The following is a 22521-nucleotide window of genomic DNA, read 5'->3' as shown; positions in this document are numbered from 1 at the left end:
GATTTTGTTTGTTTTTGGGGCTAGCTGACAGATTGTTGGGAAGAAACATTAAGTGGCAAGCACGGCTAATAAAATTACGGTGGGAGAAGCTAACATTTATAGTGTTTTCTACATGCCGGGCGCTGTGCGAAATGTTTGATGTGGATTTATTTTATGGAATCTGTAGAACCACTCAAGGAGGTAGAAATGAGGAAAAAGGATTTTAGAGTGATGATGCAAATGGCTCTTGGTCATAATTCTGTTAACTGTTGGGGTTGGAATCTGAGCCCAGGCAGCGTGAATGCACACCTTCTCTGATCTCTGTAGTGCTGCCAGGATTTGAAGGAAGGAAACTCAGTTACCTCCTGGAATCAGACCTGACCTGTCATTGACGGAGGATTCGGGCTGATTTGCTGAATGCACAGATTTTAAATCAGGGGTGATCTGTGATGACTACTGACTTAATTTTTAGAGTTTAACTTATTTTTCATTTTGGTTTTGGTTGCACAGTATCATGAAAAGTTTGATATACTCAGAGGTAGTGGTTAGTGGTAACAGAACCTTTAAAAAAACACCATGAGTTTCCCTGTAGGAATAATACTCAAGTAATTGGAAATAGCAGGAAAAGCTGAAAACAAGTCAGTGGGTTAGCAGTCTTTGATATGTTAAAGTTTGGTTTGTAACATTTGAAAATCACAGGTTTTTAAGTAGTGTATACACGTGTAACAGTCTGAAATAGTGTGTGTGGGAATAATAATCTGAAATTCATCCATTGGAACCTTATTTAATAAGACTCTATTCCTTTCTCCTGGTTGATATTTAGACTGTTTTCATCCTCTAAACTCCCCCTTGCTTTAATATCCTTCCTTGGGTAAAATGCTGTGCTGTGCTTGAACCTGTTAAACTTACTTTGTCCTTGAAATTTACTGACTTCCCTTGTGAATAGGTAATTCAGTGACTAGACTGGCGGGGTTCTTGACCCATGGAAAATAGTCCCCGCTCTCTTTAGCTACCTCCTTTTTTCTTTATATAGTTGTAATTACCACCCATGTAGCTCCTGTGGTGTAAGGGTTTCCAGAAGCAGTTCATCTTACAATTCGTAAAGGCTAAGAGGAAACTGTTGTCAGTTGAACTGGAGGTTCAACTTTCTCATTCACCGTTTCCTAGATTCGTTTTTCTGAACCCTTGTTTTTATACATTTTTATTTATTTGAGGCAGCAAATTTAAAAACTTTGTTTTTTACTTCCCTTTATAGTAGGAGAATTGGGAAAATAATAAAACCAAAGTTTTGCTTCCCCCTTTGTCCAAACGAATAATAAAAACCACAATAATAAAATCGCTGACGTTATGCTGGGTTTGTGTTCAAATTCTCACAACACAGTGTAATAACAATTACCATCATTATTTTACAAGTGAGAGAATGGTCTTAAAGCAGTTGAGGAGCTGGAACATCAATAGTGGAGATGGGGTTTTAACTCCCGGGATGTGCTAGAAAGGCTCTCTAGCATAATTTTATTTTATTTATTGATTTTTAAAGATCTTATTTATTAATCTACTTAGAAGATGAGAGAGAGTGTACAAGTTGGGGGGAGGGGCGGAGGAAGAGGGAGAGAGAGCATCCCAAGCAGACTCTGTGCAGAATGCAGAGCTGAGGTGGGGCTTGATCTCAGGATGCTGAGATCATGACCTGAACATAATCACGAGCTGGAAGCTTAACCGACGGAGCTTAACTTCTCTAGCCTAATTTTAGAGTATCTGTTAGAAGTTAGGTGAAAGAATATTGTGACTTTTCTGGTCTCTTTTTCCACATTAAAAAAGAAAAAGGAATTTTTCCTGTATGTATATCCTATATAATGTGTTCATGTATATGCATAGTTCTTATCATGCTGTGGAGATTAGCACAGATTCTCAGGAAAGATGATTACATTGTGACATTGTGGGGATGCCTGGGTGGCTCAGTGGGTGAAGAATCTGCGTATTCAGCTCAGGTCATGATCTCCAGGTCCTGGGATTGAGCCCCATGTCAGGCTTCCTGCTCAGTGGGGGAGTCTGCTTCTCCCTCTGCCTCTGTCCCCCCCCCCCCCCAACTCATGCACACTCTCTCTCTCAAATAAATAAATAAAAATCTTAAAAAAAAATAAGTTGAGATGCTGCGCTCTACTTTCCAATGATCTGTCAAGGAGCATGTCTCAGATTGTGGCTGGGAGAGAGCACCACGGGGCATAGCGGTCTGTGCTGAATAGCAGAGAAAGGGTGTGTGTGGCCCCCACAAACAGCTCTTAGGAGCTGCCAGGCCTGGTGTGGGCTTTGACTGCCACAGCCTGCCCAGGGTCCCGGGTTGGCCATGCCTCTGGCTCTCGTGGCAGCTGGGAAGGATAAAGGGCTTCCTATTTGAGTCAAGCACTGCTGCGCATTAAAAGGCTTTCTTCAGTCTGGGTTTTTAAAATTTTCTACTTTCAGTTGCTTAACTCTGCCTGTTTTGACCTCTGACTTCGGGGTTTATATTTACCGTCTCTGAGGAGGACTTTAGACTGAAAAAAGTTTTAAACATAATCTGCTTCTCTTCCTACCTCCTCAGTTTATAGATGAGGAAGTTGACTCATGGACATGAAATGAATTATTCAAAGCTATGAGACTAGTGGCCAGGACTAGAAGCCAATCTCATGACTTTACTGATGTTTTTCCTGTTACAAAATGATTTGTGACTCCCTACGTATTGCTTCCAATTCCTTATTTACTCATCCTAATCCTGGCTTCCTGCCTGTCTCCTTGATCCCTTGGCTTTTGCCTCCTGCACTGATGGAGGGAACAGTTGTTTGTTGGTGTTAATCCCAGCTTTGGAATCACCATGTGACCCCTGGTAGAGTCACTCTGTGCCTTAATGTCATTATCAGCAGATTAAGTAGGACCCTTATTAGAGAGGTTCTTGAGAAAATGTAAATCATGTGAACTGAAGACCTGTTTTATTTAGTAGAAGAAACATTTAGAAAATTTAATGAAAACAAATAAAGTATAGGGAAAAGTCAGTTAATACAGATTTCTTGTTGAGTAAGCTGAGCAAGGACTTGTGAGAAAGTTAAAGAGAGTTTAGATCAAATTGTCATGTTATGTAGTAAATTGGGGACATTTTTGGTCTTTACACAGAATACCTGTTGGATCAAATCCTCCTCTGGGGGTGGTAATCTAGAGTAATCCGTAGTTTTTATTTTTGATCTTGAACTTAGAAAAAACACTTGGTTGAGTTATTTTAACAGATCTGGTTAATAAAGAGGAATCTCACTGAAAATTAGGATTTTCAATGCTGTGACATTTTGGCATATTAAAAAAACTAGGTGTGTGGGTTAAATCCTAATTTTCTATCTGTGAACCTCTTTGAAACTCAGTTTTCCTATATGTAAAATGGGAAAAATATACTTAGCTTTCCTGTGAGAATTATGAGGATCAAGTAAAATAACACTTGGCAAAGTTCTTGGCGCATAGTAGTTCTCTGTCTGAGCTAGCTTTCCTCCTAATGTTTTAATACTTTCTATTATGTTTAGATATCTGATATCCATGTTACTGGAGAGTCAGAGGACATGTCTGCTAAGGAGAGATTGCTCTTGTGGACACAGCAGGCAACAGAGGGTTATGCTGGAATACGGTGTGAGAATTTCACTACCTGCTGGAGAGATGGAAAACTATTTAATGCCATCATTCATAAATACAGGTATGAAATTGGGAGGGGGCTTTTTCCTTAGACAAATATGAGAAGTGTTTCTTTTGATTCCAAATTTCAAAATAACCTTTTATTATTTCAGAAGCAGTACATGTGCATGGCAGAAAGTTAGAAAATACAGACCAGGCCTAAGTAGAAACATCACATTTCCACTGCTACGAGATCATCACTCTAAGCTTGTGGGCACACACAGACTCTCATAGCTATAACACTCCCTTTGGATTTTGCTGGTAACTTGGAAGACAATAAGGTCTGATAATACAGAATCTTCAGGTGGATGAGCACAGTTGTGCATGCAGAGGACTGATGAATGGTGGGGTGAGGGTGTGGTTCTCATTTAGAGCTCACACATATCCAAATTATAGTCTCCTAGGCTCATTACTCTAGTGAGTAGCAGGGTTCAGAAGTGGCCAACTTTGGGGTGGTTAAAAGTTTTCTGGTAAGAATTGTTATTATATTTTTAAGTTTATTTGTTTTATTTATTCATCTCTACACCCAACATGGGGCTCAAACTCACAACCCCAAGATCAGAAGTCGGTGCTCTTCTGACTGAGCCAGCCAGGCACCCCATCTGCTGAGAATTATTAACAACTAAATCCCAGTTAATACTGACATAGCACTTACTAAGTGTCAGACGCTATCCTATGCAGTTTTTACATGCATTAACTTATTTAGTCCTCACAACATTCCTATAGGAATATTATCAGTTGACAGACAAAAACTGAGGCACGGGGTAAAACTTGCTTTTAGCTACATAGCCAGCAAGAGTCAGCTTTGAGATTCAGACCTGGGGCCTCTGGTTTTTGACTCCTTGCTTTTATTGTCTTATAAGGAGCTAGATCCCCATAAAATATTTACTGAAAACAGTGTATTTCTTGATCTTTTCTTAGTTACTTTTCTTAGTTTTGCAAAGATTACATCATGTTGTCAAAGAACTGTCTTCCTAGATGGAGTAAGCTGAAGCTATAACTCATTAAACTAACAAACTAATTTGATAAAAACAATAATTATATAGAGTAGTTACTATTTTGTTACCTGTCTATATGTGAGGCATTCTGTTCATTGCTTTCCATATCTTACTTCATTCAGGTCTCCCAGCAGTCCAACAAAACAGGGACTGTTGTTATCCCACTTTCACAGAGGAGGAACCTTGGGTTTGCCGAGGTTATGCTGCTAATACATTGTAGAGCTGAGGTTTTAATCCAGGTCTGCATGATTTAAAATCCCGTTCTCCTTGTCTCTCTCCCTTTTCTTTCTGTTTTTCCATTCATTCCCCTTTTCTCTCCCCTTCTTCTCTTTTTCTCATTTTTATTTTGGAAATTTCAACATTGGTAACACTGTAACAGATATCCCAAGCATCCACATGGCAATCCCCCTTTAAAACACCCACTAGTCCGCTTCCTTTATGAAACAACATTTCAGTAGAGGTAGGTACAGTCTGCCTGATTAAAAGGAAAAGACAGAATCAACTTGCCTACACATGCTGAAAATAAAGTATCCGATCTCCTTGAGTAACACAATGCCAAGAGGGTTTAGTAGTTATAGACATTTCAGTGATCACAATGTACTTCTCAAGTGACTTAAAACAGGAGGCCATAGGAAGGCCTGTGTAGTTGGGCACATTGTATACCCAGGATGATAAGATCTTCTTGGCCTTTGAATAAAAATATCTGGATTGTTATACCTGAAGGATTTATGTCATGATGGATCTTTGAGGGTGTGCTCTTCTCTCTTTGAAATGTTTTAAGTAGAAACAAAGCATTTAGAAGCCAGCTATTCTTCTAAAATAATTGACTTTTAAAAACAATGGTTTCGGGGCACCTGGGTGGCTTAGTGGGTTAAAGCCCCTGCCTTCGGCTCCAGTCATGATCCCGGGGTCCTAGGATTTAACTCCGCATCAGGCTCTCTGCTTAGCAGGGAGCCTGCTTCCTCTTTCTCTCTGCCTACTTGTGATCTCTGTCAGATAAATAAATAAAATCTTTAAAAATAAAAAAAAATTAAAAAAATTTTAAAAAGACTATTGAAATCAAGTTAATCTTGTGTTACTAGAATTTAAACAAACAAACAAACAAACAAACAAAACAATGGTCTCAAGACATTGTCTCTTCAATACTTGTGAAGGAGTAGAAGTACAAATTAGTATACGCATGCTATGTGTTTTTCTCTTAAGTACTTAAATAAGTCACTATCTGTCAGAGATGGTAAAATTTCCTCGGAAAGTTTAATGATTTAGAGCTCATATTGCTTTAGGAGAGAATTTGGATCTCGTCAATGTTATTTGTTTTGAACTTGTAATTTGGTGGATTTAAGTGATACTAAATCAGTTAAATTCTTTTTAGAAGACAGTGGCCTTTTTCACTGGAAGAAATCTTTCATGTGTGGAACCATATTTTGAGCTAAGGTCCTCAGACTTTTCTTTTTACTTAGAAAAAAATCGAGTTTTTTCTTCTCGCATGTGTAAGAATTAAATGGATAGGGTTGAACTACACATAATTTTCACTGTTGAATGCCTTAACATACTAAAGGGAATTGAGAAAGTTATAAACAATTGTAAAATCCCTATAAGCAAATTTTTGGATATTGGACAATAGTAATCACAAATACAGTAGTGTCTAATTTATAGTTGTTTTTAGTTAATAATTATTTCCACAAATTTTGTGATGTATTTGGATTTGCTGTAGGAACATTTCCACTTAATTGAGTTTTGGATATAGTTTTTGGATAAAAAGACTTTCTTATATGAGTTCAATTTGACTTATGTAATAAAAATTATCTGAGGTGGAATTTGTGTTTGGTTTCTACTGAAATACCAGGTTTGATGTATGGAATACTTGGTCAATAAGGAGCTTAAGAGGATGTGAAGGCTTAGCAGGAAAGAACCTTCAGATTGTTGTTGTGGCGGTTGGAAGGAGGGATGTGGGTCTCCTGAGGGAGCAAGTTTGCATGTCCTGGAGAGAATATGAAAGATTTCTCTGGAGATTAGAAGGAAAATGGATACTGTTTATCATTGAAAAATAAACCAATACCGTTTTTAATAAGTGTTCTCGTCAGATTTTTATGTATATTATCTTCTGAAGATTTAGAAATATTGATCTAAAGTGGAAACAGAGAACATCCTTCAGATTTTGTGTTACTATAAATACTGTCAAAAGTATATGTCCAGCATATATTTTTATTAGTGCTCCCATATAAGAATGTGACTTTTGAAGTGGAGAGAATGTTCGTTTATAACAGTAAGCAGTACTTTACTAATGTGAAGTAAAAAAGAAGGAAATTAATGAGAACCAACATTTAATTGCATAACTTGGAATTAGCCATCAATGAAAGTAGCGTTGCAACAGCTCATAAAGTACTGAGATAATAAGAGAACATGAAAACACTTAGCATAAGTAAGAGCAAAACCACAAGTGAACTGTTCTATAGTTTTGGTGTGTCATATTATCCTAAGGAATTGAAGAACATGGATTATGCAATGGCTAATAAGAATGATAAAGTAGTATGATTTAGTGGAAGAGATTACGAAGGATAGTTCTATAGTTTTTTGTTGTTGTTGTTGTTTTGTTTTTTTGAGAGAGAACGAGGGAGCATTTGCAAGTGAGGGGATGGGCATAGGGAGAGGAGAGAAATCATAAGCAGGCTCCATGCTCAGCTCAGAGCCCAATGCAGGACTCAGTCACATGACCCTGAGATTATGACCTGAGCTTAAACTGTGTTGGACACTTAACTGACTGAGCCATCCAGACACCCCTATTCGATCTTTTTAAATAGATCAATGATTCAGAAGATAACTGTGCTTATTGTGAGGATGGTGTAATATATAGAATTGTAGAATCAGTATGTTGTATGTCTGAAACTAATATAGCATTGTATGTCAACTATACTTTAATTAAAAATAAATATATAGGTTAATGATGCAAAAACTGTGGTTTTCTATTAATTCTGTCTTAGGAAGCTGTTCCTAATTCCTTCTAGGAACGTCTGTCTGTTATGTTCCGTTTTTAATGCAAAGAATTCAAATAATTAAACTGCCATATAGCTGTACTAGTTTGTACTTGTTTGTATAGTTTACATTTCTTTAAAGCATATTAAAATCTTTCCACTGAAAACCACAACTGGTAAGAGATCTTGGGTAAATAAGCCTCACTCTTGACCCTAACCTTAATTTTCATTGAAAAGAATAATAAGGAAGACTGGATTTGATGGACTTGAATCAAAAGGATGTCACAAAAGCATTCGATGACTAAGTAGCTTAAAAACAAGAGAAGTAGAATTAACTGAGAATCCACAGCCACGGGATTCTAAGCTCTCATGGATTAATCACTCTGGTAGAGTCTGGATATAGAGGACTTAAATTCCCATCAGTAGCACACATTCTTCACAGCAGGTGTTCCAAACAGAGGGTTCAACTGATTTTTCTGTGTTCTGATCTAAGAGAGTGCTCAAGTATCATACTACAATTGATTTTTTTCCTTTTTTTTTTTTGAAAGAAACAAAGCTCTGACTTCTAGCTTGAAATTCAGCCCCCAGCATGTCTTAATTTATCAGTCACTGCACGCAGATAGCTGCCCTAGAACACTGATGAAAGCCAAATTCCAAAACAGCATCGCTCACTGTGAAAACACGTCTGCCTGAGCAGGCATGAACACGAACGTGGGCCCACAGGCCAGAAAGAACAGTGCAAAATGTGTGGTAGAGCCAGGCGAGCCTGAGGTGTGGTAGAGAAAGATGCTAAGTATGTCAGGACTGAAATGCGTGTGTGTGGGGGTGGGGGGATGTGTTTTGCAGAGAGACTGTTTCTTCTTGCTAGTATCTGTTAGTCCTAGTCTTGTTTTTAAATTATGCTGCTGTTCATTCATGTAAATTTCCTTTTGAGACCTCTGGCTGCCTTTTCACAAGCAAGTTTTAAGTATATCACTGAGGTAAGACTCAACTTCTTTGAAATAGATGGTATCAGGAGCACACCATTTAAATACTTTCTAATTAGGCATCCAGATATTTTTCACCTGTCTGATTGTAGTTGGATAGCAGTGATTTTGTTCATTGTTTGCATTTTGAATTAGAATTTATTGGGGCCATCATATTTTGTTACAGGAAATGTTTCAAAATGCTGTAATTGGGAAGATTCAACTTAAGGCCCTGGTGGGAGTCTTGTTTAATAGTCTGACCTGGAGGCCTATGATTCAGCCACAGGCTTGGATTCAGTCAAACCTTACAAGCTAAACTGGATTGGACTGGTTTAATACTGGGAGGAGGCCCTTTAGGGCCTGAAATGTTCCCATAGGAAGTTGGATTAGTTGTGATGAGGTGATATTTTTTTTTCCTTCAGAACCAGGTCTGCCCTTAGGCTGCAGAACCCTGAGGTACGAGGGTGTGTATGTCTTTGTGCAAACACCACACAGGTATGGGCGGTGCTTTGTGTGTGACCATAGGCTAGGCATAGACACAGAGCCCTGAAAGTTACTAATTTTTTGAACAATCGCAAGTATTTCACTTTGTGAGGCAAAATAAAATTGCTTATTAACTTATCAAAGAAACTCAAAACAGTTGAATTCTCAGAGCTCACTGTGTAAGACTGGTACATTTTATAGCAATTTCTACAATAAATATTCCTTGCCACAGCCCTTCTTTTTGTTGTATCTGTGATTAAAAAAAAAAGCAACTAACAGAAAATATAGTACATTAACATAATAAAAAATTCAAATAAAATAAAAGGGTATGCATTGAAATATGATTTCTTTCCCCAGATTCCCAGTCCCATTCCCTAGAGGCAGCTGTTCAGCTTCTTTGATATTCTTCCAGAAATTTTCTGTGCATATATAATCACTTTTTTTGTGTGTGGTGGTGGGAGGGAAGGGTCAACTCTGCTGAGGTATGACTTACATAAGTACCTAATCTTGAGCATTGCTATAATCTTCTCTAAAACACATTTGAGATAATGGCATATATGTTATTTTGCATTTTTCTTTCTCCTTAATTTATTTTGGATATCTTTCCATACGAGCAGAAATAGGTTTCCCTTATTCTTTTAAAATACTGCAGTGTATTCTAATGTATGGCTGTAACATAATTTATTTAATAGCATCGTATTGATGGACATTATGTTCTTTGCTATTAAAAAGTATTGGGCTTTGTATGTTTCTTTGTGTAGATGTGTGAATGTGTTGTTTTAATAAGGTCCTAGAAGTAGAATTTCTAGGTCAAAGGATAATACATTTAAAATTTTAAGGCCCATATCTGAATTGTCTGTGAGAAGAACAGCATTGAAACTACTCCTCTTGTACTGTTTCACCTCCATGATGCCTTTGAGAAACATTCCCTTTCTTCTTCAATTGCAGTCTAGCAGATCTAAATCCCACTCATTTTTTTCTGTTCTTTTAACATTTATCATCTTATTCATAATTTTTTAAGCTTTTAAGCATTAAATTGTTTTTATTTTATTTTATTTCTTTTAGATTTTCAGCTATGTGCCAGAGCTAAAATGGCAGACTTGTGTTTCTGTTTATTTGGTGTGTGAGCTATTAGTCCAAGCATGTATGTCTTAGGAATTTAGAGGGAAAATGATCAAATAAGTTGGCAGATTTCAGAGTGATATGATTATTTAAGAAGTTAGAATGCCAGGGGCACCTGGGTGGCACAGTGGGTTAAGCCGCTGCCTTCGGCTCAGGTCATGATCTTGGGGTCCTGGGATCAAGTCCCGCATCGGGCTCTCTGCTCAGCAGGGAGCCTGCTTCCCTCTCTCTCTCTCTCTGCCTGCCTCTCCGTCTACTTGTGATTTCTCTCTGTCAAATAAATAAATAAAATCTTAAAAAAAAAAAAAAGAAGTTAGAATGCCAGCTGTGAGGGGTATCTTGAGATAACATATCAGAACATATCACATAACATAGGAGAAGATGCCTGTCACAGTGTCAGAGATTTAGGACGTGTGTAATAAATGTCAGGTTCCTTTCCTCCCTATGTGCTGCTGCTGACCCACTCAGAACAGGACACGTGACCATACAGTGCAAGAGGAACTGGGTTTTGATGGAAGACTCCCTTTCCTTGGAAACCTGACATATGCTTTTTCTCCGGGCTCCCATCGGCATTCTCTTACCCTTCTCTAACACTCAGATTTCCCTTATGTTGCAGGAGCAGCCAACATGTCTGCTATCCATCTCTTTTTCTTTGAGAGGTCTATCTCTTTGTTATCCCCTTTTGGGGAGATATTTATCCCCTAGTGACTAAGGTTTACTGAAGTTCACTAAAATGTAGGTATAGAAACAATTACTTGTCTATCAGTATCAGTACTGTTCTCTGTATTTGTTAAAGTGTATGAGGCTTTTATGGTGTTAATTTTTCTCTGTAAACTGAGACTTGTAATTCATTAGGGATCTTTTAATTTCCAATGTTAGAAACTTGCTGTATCGGGCGCCTGGGTGGTTCAGTGGGTTAAGCCGCTGCCTTCGGCTCAGGTCATGATCTCAGGGTTCTGGGATCGAGTCCCGCATCGGGCTCTCTGCTCTGCAGGGAGTCGGCTTCCTCCTCTCTCTCTCTCTTCCTGCTTCTCTGCCTACTTGTGATCTCTCTCTGTCAAATAAATAAATAAAATCTTAAAAAAAAAAAAAAAAAAAGAAACTTGCTGTATCATGGTATTTTTCATTCTTTGCTGTCTGTTTTGTTGGTAGAGAGTCATTCTGTAGAAAAAAGTAGGAAGAAAATTTGAAATAAATTGAGGCATCTAGTTTTGAGAAAAGGAAAAATTACCTTCCTGGCTTTGTTTCTTTCAACAATACGTGCCCAAATATGAGCATAAAGGAATATCTACACCCATTTATGAAACTGTGGGTGGATCTCTTACACGCTCACATTTATTTGCTGGGGAGAGGCGAAGACCATATTACAGGTCTTTTTTTTCCCCGCCGAGGGGAGGGGGCCAAGGTGAGAGGCTTTTTGCACCAATAAGAACAGTAAGAACGTGCTAAGCCTGAACATGATTAATCCCGACAGTCATCTACAGGAATTTGTTATGGCAACTGCTCTACTGTCATAGGATCAGTGAGGCATTTTAATGCGTATTGTTACTGGGTGATCTATCGAAGAACAAATGTTGAGTGACACACCTGGCTTCTTGCTTGGTGTGTGGGGAGGTGCGTGGTGTTCTGGAGTACAGAGGTTGTTCTAAGACTGATTTCTAGGTAAATGGAGTTTTTTTTTTGTTTTATTTTTTATTTTTTTTTTATTTTAACTTCCACAGAATCCCTTTCAGTTTCTTGCATGCTGCCAAGTATGTACTAGTTATATAATCAGAAAAGATTCGTTTCAACTGTGACTCCATGATGACCAGCTTCTAATGGTTCCGACCAGCAGTCTTTTTCTACTCCTGTTAACTCACTCCTACTCTCCCTCACACTGCCTTTTCCTCCCTACCTGGCAACGGGTGATCTGTACTCCAGCTCTCAGGCAGTACTGAAGCCAGCTAGTGAAATGTCTTTCTTTTTGCTGCCAAAGACACCATGCTGCCTTCATTTGCATCTTTCCTGGTCCTTTTTTGCTCTGGTTTGATAAAGCAATGAATCCCCTCTCCCCCATCCAAGGCCTGTACCCTTCCTCCTGTGCTCTGGATCCCAGCTGTGCCATTGCCTCAGACACCTTCTTTCTTGTTACATTAAGCTGTTCTGTCTCCACAAATCTTTCTCCTTCGATTTTAAGCACCCCAAAGCCTCTTTGCTCATAAGACAGCAAACAAAGCTTCTCTCTGAACTCTGTGCTTATTTCCATCTACTGCCTCGCATCATTCCTTTCCTTAAAGGCCAGACTTCTTAAAAGAGTTGTCTGTACTTCCATATTCATTTCTTCACTCCGTGTTTATTCCTCACCCAACTCTAATGTGGCCCCTGGCCCCTTAATTCACCCAAAATCTTCTGAGGTCATGGATGACTTCCGTGTGGCTAAATCCAGTGGACATTTCTCAGGCCTCCTTTTTCTTCTCAGTCTTTGACCCTACTGTCCATTCTTTTCTTCTTGAAACCCTATTCTTTTTCTTCAGCTTTTATGACCCTTCACTGGCCTGGTATCCTTCCTGTCTCAGTGGCTGTTCCGCTCGGCTCCGTCTGCAGACTCAACCACGAGGCCAGTACATGTCGGGAGTTTTTCAGGGTTGCCTGCTGACCTTCTGTGCTCTCTGAGTTGACTCTCATTTGTGCCCTCACCCATCGGGTCTGTGGATTTGACCTTCTAGATAGCACCTGGCCTGTGAACTTCCCTCTGCCGCTGCCACATTCTTTCGCAAGCCACTCTGGTTCCCCTACCTGGATTCTCTGGGAATACTTTCACCCCTTGAGATTTCTTCCACCTCAAATCTGATCTTTTAGTTTCCTGTAATCCTCCTTAATGCATTTCACTGGTTTTCCGTAGTTCCTAGAAGAACACTCAGCATCTTTAAACAAGTTCATGAGATTCTGCATCGTCTCGGCTCCTCATCCATCCAGCTGTCTCTTACCATGTGTCCTGCTCTGGGTTCCCTTCCCCTGCGGTGGTCCTGTTCTCACACACCCTTCAGGCATGAGCACATGCACGCTTTTCCCCTCTGCCTGGGTGCTCTTTCCGCCAGGTTTTCTCCTGGTTTACTCTTGAACTCCCTCTGGAATTCGGAGCTCTCCGTAGACACAGTGTTTAAATTCTTAATGCCTCACTTCCCAGCGCATAGTAGATCCTTATTAAATATTGAGTGAATGAATGAACTTGCTAGTTTGTTGACTGGAAAAAATTACTTATAATAGCATACTAGAGCACCAAGTGAGGCCTTTTCTGACATTTTCATTACATTGTTCTTTACATGGCAGTGAATGCTTTTTAATCACCCATGTATGTGTATTTATTTCACAAGTACTTTCACATGAATCTTCTCTTGAGACTTTGGGCAAATCAAGTGGCTTCTTAAGACCTCATGGCTATGGCAGCCCAGATGCCCTCCCTTCACCCCCACACACCTCGAGATACTCCCTAAGGGATAACTGGAATTCTAGGTGATTCTTGTAGTTCCTGATTTTCTCTGATTCCTGATTTTCACTTTTTGTAGAAGGGAATTGAGACATAGGTTTCTGGATGTGTGTTCACAGTTCAGAGAGGAAGTTAGGACTTAATTACCAGACATCTGAATCACAGCCCTGTCACTTTTTTCTACCTCAGTAGAGCCTTTTCTCTCAACTATGTAAAAATTGTCTTCTAAAAAAAATTTTTTTTAAGATTTTATTTATTTATTTGATAGACAGAGATCACAAGTAGGCAGAGAGGCAGGCAGGGAGAGAGAGAGGAGTTAGCAGGCTCCCCGCAGAGCAGAGAGCCCCATGCGGGGCTCGATCCCAGTACTCTGGGACCATGACCCGAGCCGAAGGCAGAGGCTTTAACCCACTGAGCCACCCAGGCGCCCCTAAAAATTTTTTAACATCTGAAAAACTGTGGGAAAATAATGCATAACATAACATTTACCATTTGGTATGTTAATACATCCATCCGCAGAACTCTTCCCCTTTTCCTAAACTGCTGGCAGCCATCGTTCTACTTTCTCTCTCTCTCTCTCTCTTTTTTCACTTGAGAAGTAAAACTGTTGCTCAGTGTCCTTTCAAATATCAGCTATCTCAAATCACAAAGTTTACGTGGTTTTGATTTTGATTAAAAAACTCTGATACCAAATGCAGTCTTTTCTAAACTTCATCATTTTACAGTGTATTCCAGGGTTAGGCTGCTGTGAAATGTGTCTCCATCCTCCCCTAATCCTGAATGGGTTCTTTTCCTCTAGATTTAAGCAATAAGAATCAGTACAGGACAAGAGGGAAAAGGTTTGCTGTATTGTAGTGAGAGTCTAAGGCAGTAGGCATGATTGTGTTTGTGTCAGCTTTGTCTTGGTCTTGATACGTAGTTATCTGATAGTATGGTGGATTTTTCTTTTCTTTTCCTTTCCTTTCTTTCTTTTTTGCCAGAACAGAATATGGATAATTTTGAAAGAAAATGAAAGATATATTAGAGACAAGAGGAGTTTTAAGATGATTTAGTTCCCAGACTTGTCTGAAAAAAATCACCTGGGGTAGGGGAGAACCTTGTTAAAGTATGGATGACCAGGCCTCCCCCTATATTCTCTCAGTCTGGATTAGGGACCTAAAACCACGCAAAGTGTGGGAAACATTGGTGTCATATATATGGGTGAGTACTGTTGTGGTAACAGTATGGAACTATATCCCATTACTCACAGTTTGTTTTCCAGAGTATGTGGGTACACACTGACACACATACACTCTCCCTTGTGGTTGTATTACTATGATCAGGATCATCCTCCCCACCAGGAGAAGCATACATCCTTCGGTGTTTTCTTTATCTTGAATTTGCAGCTTCAGGGTGCCTGTTTTCAGTTTATAGTGCCAGCATAGTATAATGAATTGCCCAGGCTGTGTGTTGAGACACACTGGGGCTTGAATCCCAACTGTCCCTGGTCAGACTGTGTTCCTGTTTAAGTTGTATCATCTCCTTGTTGAGAAGAGTGAGATAATGCCTTTGAAGGCTTCACTGCATTGCCTACCACATAGTAGTTATTGTTACATATTAATCCCAGTTGTTTATTGTTATTTTATAAGTTATTCCAACTGGCAACTTAACCAGCTGCTGAAGCTGAGGGCATATGGGAGCATTAGAAGGGAGGAGTCACACCTAGAAGCAGTAACGTACGCTTTTGAAACTTTATGATATATCCCTTGTTGGTTGTTTTCAGCGCATGCCTGTTTTCCAGATTGTTTTCAGCAGAGAAAGGCCTTTAGGAAACCTCAGGAGGATGTGTGTTTAGTTCATGGAGAAGCTATGACATCGTGTCCTATTCTATGTGGATTTTTACAAGGATTTGGAATCCTGATTGGAAGCTATAGGCGGTAGCTTTGTCTGTAGAAATTAATGAAAAGGAAAGGAAAGGTGCAAACCTGGGATGGAAAATATCTCTAGGAATTTGAATCAGTGGTATCAGATGGTACCTTCCAGCTCTCAAAGCTCTTTCATTTCTTTATTATTTAACCATTTCTCAAACATTCATGTGCTGAGCATTATACTAGATATTGAAGCTATAAACATGGATAAAAACAGACCATGCCTTCAGGCAGTCTACTGTTCATTGTGAGAGACAGACACGTGCATAGTTGTAACAAATTGTAGTAAGTACACAAATAAAGATAGTAGACAGCATTTGGGAACAGAGAAAACCAGGTCTTATGGGAAGAATGTGAGTTGATTAGCCAGTGTCATGTGTGGGGGCAAGATATGTAGTGGGCATTTATTTCTTGAGCAAAGGAAAGAGACAAAAAGGAAACCTGATGTCTTTTTGTTTTGTTCTGGGAAATGGTCTCTGCTCCTCTCTTTCTCTCATGATTCCTAAAACGGAAAATTTCTCAAACACAGGAAAAGGGTTTAGATCCTGGGTAGCCAGAACTTGGGTCTGTATCCATATGATAAATAATTATTGAGTGTCCATTGAGAGCCAACACAACCAAATAAACTCTGTGAATTTAAATAAATTTTGCATACTTTGAAAAAAATCCTGATTTGGACATTGACTATTGATATTAGATCTGTCCTTTCAGCCATTATCACATTTTTGGTTCAGAATTTGTTATTCTTGTATCTGCACTAATGCATTCTTCTCTTAGCTAACTTTTATCAGTGTCCCCTCAGGTGTGTTCCAAAGGCCATTTCTAAGTACGTTTTTTCCAGGTATTTTGATGTTGTTTCATATTCCTTGTAGTTCCTTGTAGTTGAACATTTCAGTGTTAGCATGATGAAATGTGGAAGTCTTAGGTAGTTTCTTGTGCTAATCTTCAGCCATTTATAACACTGTATTTGTCAAATTTTCTCTCAGAATCCTATCTACAGTTTTCATGTTCTGTTAGTTTGGCTGTCAGTGTGGGTGGTAACATATAAAATATATTAATATCTGTTAATAAATAATATATATCCACATACATACCTATCTGTATGAGGTATGCCTATACTATACATATGCATGCATAATGTATACATACATATACATAAGATACACATATATATAAACATATACATACTATAAATCTGTACATAAATGCATACATACCTATCCATACATATCCATTATACATGTGTATGTGCATGTGGTTTTGTATATGCGTGTGTTTTTGTAGTCTATTTTATATTTGTTTGTGTAGTGAGAATACTCTTTTTTTTAATTTTTATTTTTTATAAACAAATAATATATTTTTATCCACAGGGATACAGGTCTGTGAATTGCCAGGTTTATATACTTCACAGCACTCACCTTAGCACATACCTGTCTAGAGAGAATACTCTTAACATGGGTGTTGTATGAAAGATAAACATTACTTTTATCCAAAATTATTTTGTATTATGGCAATAGCCACTTTAATACCTTTTGGCCATATATAATATATATATATATATATATATATATATATATATATATATATATTTTATTTATTTATTTGACAGAGAGATCACAAGTAGGCAGAGAGGCAGGCAGCACAGGCTCCCTGCTGAGCAGAGAGCTCGATGCGGGGCTCGATCCCAGGACCCTGGGACCATGACCTGAACCGAAGGCAGAGGCCCTAACCCACTGAGTCATCCAGGTGCCCCTTGGCCCTATATTTTTGAAATAAGGGCATTAAGTATGCTTATAAGTAGTTTGCACTTTCTGGCCTGGCTTTTCGTTTTGTCTTATGACCTTATCCTAGTTTTATACTTGCACCATAGAATTTGTGGTATCTTCTTGTGTTTTTCTCTGTAAGCTGTTTTTAATCATTTATGCAAGAAACATAGGATATAGATGTATGTTTAAAAAAATTGTTACATGTGAAGATTGAGTCATTCAGGAAAGCTTATGTTATCGTAGAATAGTAACACAAGTTAAGAGTTAGGATGACCCTTTTCCCATAAAAGACTAATATATATTACTTTCAGTGGCAGGGTTTTACAATATATGATTTTGACAGGTTTGCAGAAAATAGGGAAATTAGAATGATTAATGCATTACAGAAACCTGGGTGCCACCTTGTACATGTTTGCCACATGGTAGACTTTGGTTAGTCAGACCTAAAAATGGGAATTAAATTTCCTATTAAAGTTCCACAAAAAGAAGATCTTAAACTGAAATAAAAGCTTTTGAAAGAAAATACAAACCTTCTGTAGGTAGAAAGTAGCTGAAGTTTTTTTTAAAAAATTTTTTAATTTTTTATAAACATATATTTTTATCCCCAGGGGTACAGGTCTGTGAATCGCCAGGTTTACACACTTCACAGTAGCTGAAGTTTTTAAAGGTGATATGATCTCAGTGAGACTGTAAGGAGGAAAGAACGTAGAGACATGTCACAGCACAAGCCTCTCCCAGAAGCTCCGGACACAGAATGGAAAGGCAGATTGGAAGACAGAGCATGACTGAAGGCCTAGGATGTGAGCTCAAGAAGGGACAGAATTTTGAAAGCTTTCAGGCTGTCAGTTTTTCATGGTGGTTTTACAGTTTTTCTTTTTTTCCCCCTTTTGCTGACTTTTGTCTCCTGTGTTACAGAGGAACACCACTTCAGTTTTTGCTCCACTAAAGTGTTAAATGTCACGATAAAAGAGGTGACTTATCCATACTCAGTGTATTATACAACTGCCTTTGTGCTGAAAGGACTATGTCATGCTGAAGGAAGTTTTATGTTTTATTCTCTTAGTCAAAAACTTGATTCTTCAATGACTTTATTCATTCCCTCTGGGATTACTCAGTGTTTACGTTCTTGCTAATGGCAGGGTTCTTACAACAACGAGCCCTTTCTTGTTGGGAGGTTTGATAAACTCAGAAAGGCTGGATTTTATTTCTTCAAAATGTGTGAACTTTACGGAAGCAGAACAGTTTTTTGAACTTGAGGTATTTGTTTTTGTCTAGACTTATATTCACCTGTTTAGTAATCTTGAGATGGGCAGATTCTTCAGAATGCTTCTGTGTGAATAAAAAACATTGTTTTTAGAGATAAGTCATTTACCTCTATTGCTGTCAGTAAATTTACTGGTCCTATAATAAATGCAGGATCACTTTTAAGTGATCATATTAGTGCCTGTGAAAAACATTAACGAATTTCCTAATAATTTCCCAGGAATAGGTAGGTAGGTCATGGTAGTTAGGTCTCAAGGTATGCACAGTTTTCAAAGTGCTAAAAAACTATAAGTAGATTACTTTGGAGGTCTGCTTTCTCAGCAGATAAAAGAAGACTACAACTTGCTGCATACCTTCCTAAAATTGACAATATATTTTCAAAGAGTTTTTTCTGTGAACAGCTTTCCAAGTAGTATTCAAAATAATTTACATGTCAGTCCTCCCCCACGATCTCAGAGTCCTCCCATTCCTGTGCAGTTCCCAAATGATTGTTTTGAGCAAACCAGAATGTCTGTGGACTTTGTTGAGAGCTGTCCTTAGAACTTGATGAGCGGGTTCTTACTCAGTGATTTTGGGGTGGGGACCACTCTTTTTGAGTTTTACAATTTCTACATCTGTTTTTGCATTCTTTTAATGCTTTGTCTTTGAGAGGAATGTTTTCTGACTGGCTTTTGGCATTGTGTTAATTTTCCAACCAACTGCTTTGCCTCTTTCTCTACAAGGAGTACTCGGGAAGTCTTTTCCAATCTTGTATATAAACAGAGCTAGCTTTAAAGTATCCCCATAGTTTAGAGTATCACGGGAGTCTCACAAATTAGGAAGAGTTGAAGTCTGGCATATGAGAATGTGTGTGTGTGTATGCACACATGCGTATACACAGGCATGCTCATATGCAATCTTGGGAAAATACAAACTAGTGCTTATTTTAGTCTTTCATTTATGACTCAGAATTAACTAACCTGCTTACCAATTTATCTATAGATATATACTGTCTGCTAATTCTGTACCACTCTGTCTCAGCAGAAGGATAAAATACGAAAGTTTATTATTACGTAGTTCTTGCTGACTGAGAGGTGAAAAGCAAGATATGCATGTACATTAAACAGTGAATTAATAGGGCAGGGAAGTATGTGGTTCTTCTAAATGTCAAATTGATGAGCATAGGCCCAGGAGTGTAAGGAATTCAAGGAACAGAAAGAAAAATGAGGTTGGAGAAGATTAGTGAGGGCTTCATGAAGGAGGTGGAGCTTGATCTCTGCTTCTAAAGATGAGTGAATAGTGAGAGGACAACAGTGACAGGAAAGGGCATCCTGTCCATTGGATGGTAGATGCCACTAATGTGGCATTGAACTAAAGCATAAACCTTCGTGTTTGGGGAGAAACATAGGATTCTAGTTGGATTGGAAGGATGCTGTTGGAATAGTGGAGCTTACATAGGTTGAAGGGGACAGATACTCATATATATTTGATGAGGAGGAGTTCATAGACTTTGTAAAAAATCATACACATTCTAATTTTTACAGTTTCCTCCCTGTACTTGGTTTTGGCATCCACGAGTTTCTGAGAGAAGTCAGCAATGTTAAATACTTGGTGAAAGTCTCTGTATTTCAACCCAGGCTTAATATTAGTATTTGCAGAAATGTTATGTAAATAGGTCAACATGTAAGTGTAATGTTGAATTCGCATGTGAGAAAACTTAATTAATTATGGTGAATTTTTTCCTAGGCCGGACCTGATAGACATGAATACTGTTGCTGTTCAAAGCAACCTTGCAAATTTAGAGCACGCTTTTTATGTAGCAGAAAAAATTGGTGTTATAAGACTTCTGGATCCTGAAGGTGAGCTGTTGTCCTAACTAGGTATAGATTGACATGAGAGTCTGATTAAAAGGAATCTATCAACATTTGAAATAATTTTATGTTGCTGCTTATAGATGTTGATGTCTCCTCACCTGATGAAAAATCAGTAATAACTTACGTGTCATCTCTCTATGATGCATTTCCCAAAGTCCCTGAAGGTGGCGAAGGTATTGGTGCAAATGTGAGTATTGGTTTTTCCATCCTAGAAGCTGCTAATTCAGTAATGACCAGTTGACTGAATTCTTTGATAAAGCTTTTTACAGTATTTAAATATCAAGTATTCTTTTTTTAAAAAAAGATTTTGTTTATTTATTTGAGAGAGAAAGAGAGGGAGGGAGCACAAGCAGGGGGAGGGGCAGAGGGAGAAGCAGGCTCCGTTCTGAGCAGGGAGCCCCACATGGGACTCAATCCCAGGCGCTTGGGATTATGAATTGAGCCAAAGGCAGACACTTCACCAACTGAGCTACCCAGGTACTCCAATATCAAATATTCTTTAAAGAATTTGAGTTAAGATGCTATTTAATAAGCCAGCCCTGTCTGCATTTTCATGACACTATTCCACCATTTTAATTAAAGCATAACTCAAAAAAAATTTGTTCTTTGTCATAAATAAAGTAGGCCATACATATTCTTTTCATTTATTAATGAAAGCTCTAAACCACCGAATTTTGGAGTTTTTCATTTTTAACCTGCTGCTGTTTTACATTGGCAGTGTTTGATAATCGTTCTGTGTCTGTAGAATTTCTCAACTTCTGAAATCACTTTCAATGTTATTGACTCTCATCATCTCATGAAATAACTTGGCTAGGAATTCTTTCTCCGATTTAAAGACGATATTTAGAGGAAGGTTATTTGACTTTGCCAAACTACCAGAGCTACTTAGTAAGCAGGGTGGGGTGTCCAGTATAGGGGGTTTCGGGCTCCTCATTTGCCCACTGTTTCCCAAAGATTTGTGTGATTCAGTTCAACCATGCGTGTTGTAGTGGTTTTATGAACATGTACTTAGGCATTTCTGGAAGAGAACAGGAAACCCTGCAGGGTTATGAATTTGAGGATGAACCCCTTTACCCTGGGCTTCTCCTCTTCTCTCAGATTTCTTCTTCTTCTTCTTCTTTTTTATTTTTCTATTTTACTTTGAAGATTCTGGAATTCATCTTGGTGAGCTCTCATTTCAGTCTCTTTCTCACCTCTGTGTGCTCTTGTTTCTAGAATTATTTCCATTCTCTTCATTTTGTTCTTCCTCTCAGGGCTTTATCCTCTCCTGATCCCTGAGTAACCTGCTCCATGCTCATCCCCTGCTGTGATGTCTGCCAACAAGTCAGTGTCAAATGTTGCTTGAGAGGGTTTCTTGCAGCCGTTCCTTGTCTTGCCTTCTCATTCCCTTCACCCTGTTCCTAACTCTTACCCCTTCACACTTGGACTAGGACGACAGCTCTTTGATACTTTCCATCTCCATCTCATCCCATTCCCAGCAGTACTGCACATTGTCATCAAATTGATCTTCCTAAAACCTTTTGTCTTTAGCTTGGAAATTTTCATTGATTACATATTGACTTGTAAGGTGAAATCCAGTCTAGTCCTTCTGACATTTAAAATTCTGCATATGCTGGGACGCCTGGGTGGCGCAGTCAGTTAAGCCTCTGCTTTCAGTTCAGGTCATGATCCCAGGGGCCTGGGGTTGAGTTCTGCATCGGGCTCCCTGCTCAGAGAGAGCCTGCTTCTCCCTCTGCCTGCCCCTGCTCGTGATCTCTTTCTTTCTCTCTCTCTCAAATAAATAAAGTCTTTAAAAAAAATTCTGTATATATTAATTTGCTTACCTACTTTTTTAGCTTTAGTCTTTCAACACAGACTGCTTGTAGTCCGGGCATTTCTATCTAGTTCAGAGCTGTGACTTGTGACTCACTCGGGACTCCCTATGTTTTAGCCTCCCTCCTCCACCCCCCCCCCCTGCCCACCAAAGAATTACTTAGTGGTTGTTGCAGGACTGCTCAGGGACTACCTTTCCTGAGAATCCTTTGGTGACCTTTTTGAGGCACATCTATGCTTACCCAATTATT

General features: G+C 38.7%; 1 protein-coding gene across 29 annotated transcripts in view; it reads left to right on the top strand.

Annotated features, from left to right (window-relative positions):
- Window positions 1-22521, top strand: part of DST (dystonin) — a 471262-nt gene that overhangs the window by 274437 nt on the left and 174304 nt on the right. For all 29 annotated transcript variants that reach the window (XM_013045864.2, XM_045071198.1, XM_045071195.1 and 26 more), the window contains 3 exons: window positions 3519-3685; window positions 20331-20443; window positions 20539-20645. In XM_013045864.2, coding sequence (XP_012901318.1) covers window positions 3519-3685; window positions 20331-20443; window positions 20539-20645 — 387 coding nt within the window. The remainder of the gene's footprint in view (window positions 1-3518; window positions 3686-20330; window positions 20444-20538; window positions 20646-22521) is intronic.

Source organism: Mustela putorius, unplaced genomic scaffold (assembly GCF_011764305.1).
Source record: "Mustela putorius furo isolate JIRA1106 unplaced genomic scaffold, ASM1176430v1.1 tig00003983_pilon_pilon_pilon, whole genome shotgun sequence".
Taxonomy (NCBI): domain Eukaryota; kingdom Metazoa; phylum Chordata; class Mammalia; order Carnivora; family Mustelidae; genus Mustela; species Mustela putorius.
The sequence above is the reverse complement of the archived record's forward strand: the minus strand, read 5'-3'. Positions and strand labels throughout refer to the sequence as shown.